Consider the following 10395-nt stretch of genomic DNA (forward strand, 5'->3'; position numbering starts at 1 on the left):
TCTGCGAGTCAGACCCTAAACATTTTGTAGTGTCAGGATCCAGCTAATGCTGGGGCAGCAATCCAACAATCCTACATAATGGACCAGATCTTCAGCTAGTGTAAATGGCATAGCTCCATTGATTTCAACGGATCTTCATCAGTTTACATCAGCTCAGGCTATGACCCAAAGCATGTACAATGCAGTGCATCCATTTCCAATGCTGCTTCTGTATCCAGCGAGTTCTGGACTGGGCCAGCCAAATGAAAGAGACTGTCTAAGAATGTGCATTTATTGGTAAGCTTGTCTGTCACTGTAGCAAGTGCTGAGTTGACAGTGGCATGGTTGGACTGAAAGTCCTTAGACGCGGCCAGGCGGTTAGGGGAGAGGCCTGTTGGGCAGGTTCCCAAGCCCACATGTATGCGTAGCTGTTATTGAAACATAATGTTATGGCTATAAAAAGAGTCAACCTACTCAGGGTGAGCTATGTTTTCATTTTACTTCTGTCGGGGCATATTAAATGATCAAGGATAAAATTTACTGAAGGTCCACGTCACCCACACATACACGCACAACCCCTTGATTCTGGTTCCTCCAAACATGAGCAAGGGGATTGGCTGGGATACGTGAAATTCTATATTACACTCCCAGCCCCTCCTGTATCAGATTGCGGAGAAGTCTCGTGCTCACTCGCAGGGAAGTGGGCCTGAGTCTCCTCTCACTCCGGGGTCACGTTGGTGTGACCCTGTGGGGTTACCCCAGGGTGAGGGAGAGGATAACTGGGCTCACTAAACCCATCATCTACACAAGGGGCACCAAAAGAACAGACTTTTTTCTTGCTCTTGCAAAGGGATTAGACCTATCAGAATACAAGGGAGCTCCTGACTTGGGAGGGGGAGCCCTTCTTAGCCAACAGGCCCGTAAATTCTACATGGAGATCAGCTCTTCCCTCTTCCATTCATGTGGCTGAAAATGTTTCACTGGGCAGCTGTTCCCCCCCTCACCCATGTCCAAAATATCCCACGGGATTATCCCACCTCCACCCCCAACTTCTGAAATAGAATGTAGTAACAATCTCTTACATTTTTCTTGTCCCTGTTCACCCTGAAGTGCTTTACAATCTATTGTAGCTACAAGGTTCATTTTCCCCACCACATGCAGCCACTTCTGGGGAGAATCACAGCAGCCTTTAAACAGTGGGCAGCTACCCCACACTAATGTGTAGCTGAGGGACTGAAGAAAAATACTGTATCCAATGGAAAAGAGATGGGGAATTTTAGGTAAGCAGGCTATTAGAATTTAGCTGGGGTTCATACTCTTGTGAAAAGTGCTATGGAATCTCTAAGGACCATAAAATTAATGTTTCATCTGAAATCAATGGAGTTCAGCGGCAATACGCTGGGGCAAACCCAGAGTAACTGTGAACCAGATCCTGCTCCCGTTAAAATCAATGGATGCTTTTCAACTGACTGCACTGGATCGGGCCTTATATTCATGTATATTTCAATATTCACAAAGAATCCATCCTCCTCTGGGCCTTTTCAGGCTTTTGTGTCAATCCTTGTTATGCCCATAGATTGTAGATTCATGTAGATTTCAGATTAGGGTACAAATGAGCAGGGGTTTAGTTGCCATAGGCTTTGATCAGGGTCATGCCCCTCACCAGCTAACCTTGTTCTGCATGTGTGTTAATCAGCATCAGTGTTTCAAGCACAGTTGTAAATAAAAAGTAAAAAATGACACCTGGTACAGAAAGTCCAGGAGCTGATCTGGCAGCCCTGTGTTTATGGAGGGCTTCGAAGGAAGAGTATAGAAAAAGCTGTGAAAGGGACTTGTTAAAACAGGCGGGGTTCTTGGCCTGTTGCATCTTAGCCACTCTTGTATCAGTGCTGACTTCTACACGTGCACCAAGTCCTGGTGCTAAACAGCACCATCGGGCTTCTAAGGGGTTGTAGCTACTGCACATACATGGAAATAATTTCCCTTTGCACTTGTACACAGCACGTCTCATTTGAGGATCTCAAAGCACGTTAATGAGGCCTCATGATCTGCTCCCCACCAGACATGGAGGCGTTAGTGTAAAGTGAAATCTTCTTAACTGGAGCATTCCTTGGACAGCCCCAAAGGGTCATTCCCAGCTGATGGCCTAACCCGGTATCCAAGGCAGTCATTGGGAGTTTTGTTGTTGACTTTAATGGAAGCTGGATCAGGCCTAATGGAAAGGGGTCTCTAAAAAAAACATGTCAAGATGACTTCAAGGCTCACTGGTCAAATAATTGTTCCTGGATTCTCCAGTGACACTGATGTTTCCCTCTACATTAGCAAAGTGCATGCGACCACAGTCACATTCTTGTTGAGTTCATGGCCCCAATGATATCCCAGGGCAGTGGGTTCCACAGGTTAATTGTGCATTGTGTCAAACAGTACATCCTTTTATCAGATTTCAGTGTGTTGACTTTTAATTTCACTGGGTGCCTCCTTGTTTTTGTGGATTGAGGAAGGATAAATCCGTGTTCCTCATTGACCTCCGCTAGACCAGACATCAGGAGCAGCGGAAGCACCCTAAAAGGGGGGAGGCACAGGCACCCGAACCGTGGCCCCGCCCCACTGTGCCATGCCCCCAAGGCCCCGCCCCCACACCACCCCTTCCCCCCAAGCACCTGCCCTCCCGCTACCCATTCCCCCAAGACCCTGCCCTTGCACTGCCCATTTTCCCCAAGCCCCCGCCCTCACACCACTCCTTCATGCAAGACCCCACCCCCACTACCTCTTCCTCCCAAGACCCTGTCCCCCACTCACCACCCCCTCCCCCTGTCACTCGCCCTTACGGCGGGTAAAAAGTGACGGAGCCATGGCCCTTGATGCCCCTGCCAGTATTACAGTAGCATTTAGAAGCCCCAGCAGAGTTCCAGGCCCTGCTGTGCTAGGCGCGCTGTACAAACACACCGTAACAGACAGTCCCTGCCCGGCAGACCTTACAGTGTAACTAGACAAGACAAAGGGAAACAGAGGGGAAGTAACTTACTCAGGGTCACCCTGCAGGTCTGTGACAGAGTCGACAATACAACCTGCTAACTCCCAACCTAGCACCTTGTCACTGGACCACTCTGCCTCTCTGATTTCATATACCTCTTTCACATCAGCTTTTATTTATCTCCTTGGTATTCTGAACTGCCCTAAACATTACTGCCTCTCCCCCGGGGGGACTCTTTCCATGTCTTTTATTGCTTTTCACTGGACCACATCTAGGTTTGCTACGTGTTCCATTAAAGACTTGTGCCAGCACAGATTAAGATTCTTGCGCCAGGCCATAGTTAACCACAGTGGTGTGAGCAATACTTCGATGACAATGCGCGTGGACATGTGATCTTGTCAGTTCTGACAGTTTGGCCTGGATCTGTACCAACCGGAAGATGACTAAAGAAACCCAGAGCACTGCAGGAAGCAATGCTAGAGTTTCATTAGTTGGTCCGTTCCTCCTTGAGTCAACACTGAAGCAATATCCTGGCAGGGTGTTAGGGGGCACTGTGTTTCTGGGGAGGTGTCACCCTTCAAAGGAGGACTAAAACTGTGATCGTGACCACATGAGGCCATTATAAATCTCGTGGCACTTTCTGTAACAACACGGATACAAATCCTGGTGGCCTGCGCTAACTTCATAGAATCACAGAAGATCAGGGTTGGAAGGGACCTCAGGAGGTCATCTAGTCCAACCCCCTGCTCAAAGCAGGACCAATCCCCAACTAAAACTTCTCTGCAGGTAACTGCATTCTGCTCAGCTGCTGGTCCTCATTTCTAATGAATAAGTTACTCCGCACCTCTTGCCTTAAACGGCTGTGCACTGTTTGTGATGTATTGATAAATAATTACCATGCTTGAACCCCCTTTCAGTAATCTGAGTGCTCACCATCTGGAATGCCTTCCGTCAACCTGCAGTGTCTATCATGGGGCTTTGGTTGGCTTAATTAGTCTCTCGGGATTTTTCACACCCTGAGCCACATAGCTAGGTCAACCGACATTTGAGGTGTAGCCCAGGCTAAGGGCACGTCTACACTTAGAGCCAGAGGTGTAAATTCCAGCTGGAGAAGCTAGTTCTGACTGATTTATGACCTCAGAGGCAGGCTACCCCAACTAGGTACCCCTCTGAAATCCTAGCTACATCCGCAGGGCAGCCAGCCCCTCCCACCTCTGCAGTGACACTCTGTAGTGCAATAGGAAATTGCACCCACTTGGCCTGAGTCCCAGGCCAGCACCCTAACGCCTGGCCCATCCCTCCCGTTCTGTACACATCCCCAGGCTATTTGTGCAAACTCTGAGGGGTCTCATTTCCCACTACAAACCTCCATTCCAGTCAATCTAATATTTCCCAGTTTGGAGAAATCTACAAATCCCAGCGCAAGGAGCCACAGACCCGCTCCCTCTGATTGAGCACGCGCACTAAAAACGGGTCTCTGCAAGACCAGTTTCCACCAGGATCTTTGTAGAGTCGCTAGCTAATAACCGTATGTATTTGACTGATTTTGTTATTATTGGGTTTGTGCTAGCGTGGAGTTTACATTATATAAGGGGGTGCCATGCTTTGGGCTGGGCTCTTAAGTCATCACGCTAACAGCCAGACCCGCCACCCTTACACTGAGTAATACCTCACTTTTCATGCCATCCCATTGTTCTAGATCATCCCAGCTAGAGCCATGCACTGACCCTCCTTCCTTCACGGGGAATCGATCTAGCTAAGGTGCTTATATGGCCCCCAACACTGCAGTATCTGAGCCCGTCTCAGTCTTCAGTGTATTTATCCTCCCACCAGCACCCCTGTGAGGCAGGGCAATGTTGTTCTCCACATTGTACAGATAAGGAACTGAGAGGCTAAGTGACGCAATCTGTGGCAGGTCAGGGACTTGATGCCTGGTCACATGGATCCCAGACTAGTGCCTTAACCACTGGACCATCCCTCCTCTCAGAAGAGGGGCTCAGGGACTCCAGTGCACTGTACCCACACTCAGAGACTTCTCTGTGCTGTCTGCGATCCTTACTGGAGAGGAGATGGAGTCAGGGTGGGCCTGGGAGCAGGGGGTGGGCCAGGGACAGGATTCGCAGAGGATGTGCTCTGTCCACATTCCAACCCCACGGATCTACACTCTGAAGTTAATAAACTGCCAGGTTTGCTCTGGATCCCACTGCGGATCCTGGAGAGCTCCTGCAGCCAGAGGGATAATCACCGGTAGAAAGCTCCAGTAGTGCCGAATTGGTGGGGTGCGGGCCAGGAGGGGACAAAGCTGCTGCAGAGGTACAAGGCTTCATGCAGATCCCAGGGGCAGCTTTTCCGCAGGGGAGCAAATCTCTACTACCCCATGAGAGGATGATTCAGGGAAATCTCAGCTAGGAAATTCCCATGTAGGCTTCCTCCCAAGCAATCCCCTCCAACTGCTTTTCCACTGGGAGGGAACAATCTAAGCCACCGATTTCACTGGGATAAGGGTGGCAGAATCTGGACCTACACGAGTGAATCCACAGCACACATAGCCGCAGTAAGGTCTGGCACACACAGGGTGTCTATACGCTCAGACTAAAATCTACCAGCCTCTGCTGCCACTGAATCACTTTTGAAGCCCTTGGCTAGAACAACATCTAAGCCTTTGGAACTTGCTCGCTGCCCGACAGCTGAAAGCAGACAAGTTAACAGGTGCAGGAGCTGGAGTAGCCGCTGTCTAGCTGCGTATAAGAGAGACCTCTTCTGGTCGAAGAGGGGAGAGTTATGTCTACAGTCAGCCCTGCTTTCTTTTAGCTCACCAGCTAAAGGCTCCTACTTCTACCTTTTAAGATCCCCAGCTAGCATCGCCCCTCCATCTTCCCAGCCCTGTTAAATCATTGCTCCCTGGGACAGCCCTCAGCTGAGTTAGCACTGATCTCAGAGATGTAGTTTTGAATTGCCATGTGCCTTGCAAAATCAGCTGTAAAGCATGTGTGAAGTGGCTCAGCTGATTTGAGCAACATCTACGCACACAACTCAGATCAGGATTAAGTCCTAACACTTTTATGTGCTGGGGAATAGGAAGACGAAGAAGCAGATGATGCCATAAACTTTGGCCACAACACTCTATTGTTTCAATATGATAAACTGCATTACCAGTAGTTTACCAGTTTCCAAATCGCATGTTGGGATGTTATTGCATCTGGTGAATAAAAACCCGTGAATAAAATAATCTCCTGACTCCCTAGCCAGAAACATCCCCTACCAGCAATATAGCCTGTCTCACCGAAACTCAGAGGTAAAGCGAGGAGCTGCTGGGGTTGGAGGATAGGGCTTTCCTATGTCAGTGGACCAGATGCCAAAGAAGGAACTCCTGCATCATGGCCAGCAGAAAGATGTCCATGCTTATGTCCCACTGCAAAACAACTTCCCTGATGGGTTTATGAAGGCACAAAATAGGCTTGCTGTATAGCATGAGCAGAGAGGAAAGGTGAAGAGAGCAGACTAGAAAAAGAAGCCACCCATGCCCTTGTTCTTAAATCAGGTTGTTAGTAGTGAAGGACAGCCAGGCAATTGACCAGGCTGAGATATATACTTCCAGTCGGAACTATTGCTCCGAAAAAATAACTTCCTTGGGGGAGTTGGTGGGAACAGGAAGTTCTGCAAGGTAAGTAACAGAATTGTATATGTGCCTGGTACCATTGTTTCTAAAGGATATTCCCCAGTCAGTGGAAATCTGCAGCTCCTACCTGCCACTGAGAAGCAAGAACAAGGTAGGGATTGCCAGCCTGGATCAGTTCCGAGTTCTAGCTAGACCAGATCCTGCCTCTGACAATGGCCAGCACCTGATGCGTCAGAGGAAGGTGCAAGAAACCCCACAGTGAGCAGATGTGGGAGAACCTGCCTCCCATGAAAATCTCATCCTAATCCCTAATAGGTAGGGAATGTCTTAAACCCTGAAGCATGGGGCTTCAAACCCCTTCCCAAGCCCTTTGGTTAGTATCAACTATCACAATACTAGGAATTGGTTCTGTTAGTGATACTTTTGCCTTCTGATTAGCTCTGTCAGAAAGTGGAACGATTCTCCGTTATCTGGGCTTGCCTTGGAAAACTTTTCTTACAGCCCTGTATCTGCCATGAGAGGAAGACCCAGGCACGGAGGATATTCAGCATAAGCAGCGAGGGTGAGCATGAGGCTATTGCTAGGGGAGATATCGGAAACGCTTGCAGGTGGACCAGAAGCATGTGGGTTCTCAAAACAAGACCGTCTAGAAAAGGAGCATCCATAGCTCACTGCGCTTAAAGAGAGCCTGCACTGTACTCACTTCGGACGGGAGGGAGAGAGAAGAAATTATAAACAAAAGCTTTACTGGTAACAACTCCCTTAGAAGCTAGGCAGAAGAACATGCATCCACACTAGTTTTCAATGCAAATACTTCTATCTGTTTATTAACAAACCTTTCCACTTTGTTAGCACTTCTGTTATAATCACTGATGCCTGCATGCAAGGCACTTTATGGACAAGTATGAAGCCAATACCCTAAAGACAGGATCTCTAAGCATTTTAGAGACTGTAATGACTTATACCTCAAACACTGAACACCACAGTGTTATTGGCCCCATTTTACATATGGGGAAACAGAGGGGTTAAGAGACTTGCCCAAGGCCACACAGAGCAAGCCTGTGGCAGTGCTGGGAATAGAGGTCAGATCTCCTGCACTCTAGGAATGCAATCTAATCAGAAGAGCATCTTTTTTTCTCTGTAGCTGCAAGGACAAGCCTCCCAGCGTCAATCCACTGGAACACCGGGCTCTGAGTTCCTTACTACAGACTTTCCACAAGCAGGGCTGCTGTGGCATTGCTCGTTTCTCTTTGGAACACCACCGGTGCAAAAAGCAGATTGCTCAAAAATCATAACTCCCCGCACCTGAGAGTCTCTTCTGGGGCAAGAGGTTCATTGACATGTTACTGACCCTGCATTCTGTCACCTGAGAACGGATGTCTGGTTAGTACGATCCGGAGCATCAATCAGTAGCTTGCGCTCTTTAAGGCAAAGCTGTCTCTAGCAACTGAGCTGTTCACAACCTCATGACTCAGGTTCTGATCTCAGCTACACCAGTGGAAAGCAGCAATAGAGCCAGTGAAGGGAATTTACACAGGTGGGACCCAGGTTAGAATCTGACCCTATGTTTTCATACCTGGTACCCACTGCTGTCAGCATAAGGGAGACCACATGCTAGCAATACATGCATCTCTGCACTTATTCCTGCCAAATGCAGCCTTTCCTAATTATCATTAATTATCCATTATGATCATTCCTTCCAGACACAGAATCTCTTGAGGAAAAATTCCCCAGCAGACAACTGCACAGTCCTGGTCCCCATCATTCAATTCCTTCCCTCCCCTACTTCTCATCCTTAATCAGTCCTTTATATCTTATTTTTTAATCGCTCTTTACTTACGAGCTCTGGCTTCAATCTCAGAGGCAATAAAAAGCAGCAAAAATCCCAGGAAAAAGGAAAGCTCTCTGATTTCAGGAATCATTCTTCCTTTCAAGGGAAGGAGGGGGGGAAAAACCAAAACCCCAAACACTTTCTTTGCAGAGCACTTAAAAAGGACTCAATATCCAAAAAGCTACTTAAGAGCAGCAGCAAGCAGCCACAGAGTCAGCATATGAGACACACGCACGACACAGCTAATTCCTTCTTTACACAGAGCTCCCGCCAGCAGTTTGTTTTAGTCTCATCAAAGGCGCCTCCTTTGGGGGAAAGCGAGGAACTCTGTTAGTTGTTATTTAAAAAGAAAAAAAAAAAACAGCACTTTTTATTTTTTTTATTCCCCCCCCCTTTTTTTTTAAGTTTTGTAAAATTCCTCTGCTTCTTGGCTGCACTAGGGGAGGGGCTTCAGTGAGGAGGATTTGGAAAGAGTGGAAACATATTAACCCCTCCCTGTCTGCAGCCTTCCCAGGAATATTCTCTCCCCCTGCCCCCCCCAACCCCGTCATGGTGAATAACATTCCTTGGATTTTTCCCCCACCCTGCAGTTTTCTCCCTTCCCCCCAAATACCTTATCCCTTCTGTAGAAAAAAAAACATACTGAGGGATTCTTACAACACATCAAAGGCTGTATCGTCAGTTTCACATCTGATATGTCCCCAGCCAGGGAAACATATCCTGCTCCCAGGGTATGTCTTCACTGCACTTTTCCCAAGTCCAGGCAGCCAGGTGAGCCAACCCTGGGTGTGAATGTCCACCCTGCTAAGCCAAGCTCAGGTCATAGCCATGTAGCTGCGTCCACGCTGGCGCTGCATTAACCTGGGTCAGGTGCTAGGATTTCTGAGGCGTAGCCCATGGTTCTTAGTGCTGCATAGAGCTGTGCCGTGTTTTGTGGGAGAACTTGTCCGTCTTTCCCAGGCCCTTGTGCGGAAGTGTTCTTAGCCTGCCAACACAGCAAACTAAAGTACTTGTGGCTCAAAGATTCAAAGCCAGAAGGGACCATTAACACTATCTAGTCTGATGTTCAAAGCCAGACAGGACCATTCTGGCTATCTAGTCTATCATAGGCCACAATTTTACCCACTAGCTCCTGTATCGAGCCCAAAGATTCTGGTTGAGCTAGAGCATATTGTTATGATGGAGGTTGGGCAATCACAATAAGCGCCGACTTCCCCTCTGCCCGGTGGGTGCTCGACCCGCCCTGCCCCTGGCCCCGCCCCTGCACCGCCTCTTCTCCACCTCCTCCCCTGAGCATGTCGCATCCCTGCTCCTCCCCCTCCCTCCCGGAGAGTCCTAAGCACCGCCAAACAGCTGTTAGGCGGCGGAGGGCGGGAAGGGCTGGGAGGAGCAGGGATGCAGCGCGCTTCCGGGGCGGAGGAGGCAAGAAGAGGAGAGCTTGGCTGCTGGTGGGTGTGGAGCACCTGCTAATTTTTCCCAGTGGGTGCTCCAGCCCTGGAGCGCCCACGGTGTTGGCACCTATGGCAATCACACCACCACCTTGTTGGAACTGCTGAGCAGGATAGCTGCCTTCCATTCACGCTAAATGCGGGAGCAATTAAATGCCTGTTTGTTTAGTGATAGCTGAAACAATGCAAAACCACTGCCCACGGACTAGACCACATGTAAACCAGGGCAATGGCTGAGCTATGCAGTCCAAGTGTTTTCCTGGGGGTCTGTTAACAAATGATGGGATAGAGGATTGATTTAATTACAACTGTGTGATTGTGCATGTGAGAGAGAAGCAGCAGAAATCCAAGGGGACAGCCAGAACAAGCATAGGAAATGGAGTCTAAGAAAAAGCCTAGAGAGAGAGAGAACTTTTTGGGTGGAGTGCTGGCTGAAAGAGGCTTGGAATGGTGAGCAAAGAAACTGTCTCCTGCTGTTTGATTCCTATTGTGCTCAGGGAAACAAAACTTTGTACATTCTTTGTAAATATTCAGGATTTCATCA

General features: G+C 48.6%; 1 protein-coding gene across 1 annotated transcript in view; it reads right to left on the minus strand.

Moving 5' to 3' along the window:
* Positions 1–8626, minus strand: part of CHRDL2 (chordin like 2) — a 60590-nt gene extending 51964 nt beyond the window's left edge. Inside the window, exon 1 of the mRNA XM_027830540.3 lies at positions 8413–8626. Within this exon, the coding sequence (XP_027686341.1) occupies positions 8413–8494 (82 nt within the window). The 5' untranslated portion in view covers positions 8495–8626. The remainder of the gene's footprint in view (positions 1–8412) is intronic.
* Positions 8627–10395: the final 1769 nt, after the last annotated feature.

The sequence above is a fragment of the Chelonia mydas genome, chromosome 1 (genome assembly GCF_015237465.2).
Source record: "Chelonia mydas isolate rCheMyd1 chromosome 1, rCheMyd1.pri.v2, whole genome shotgun sequence".
Taxonomy (NCBI): domain Eukaryota; kingdom Metazoa; phylum Chordata; order Testudines; family Cheloniidae; genus Chelonia; species Chelonia mydas.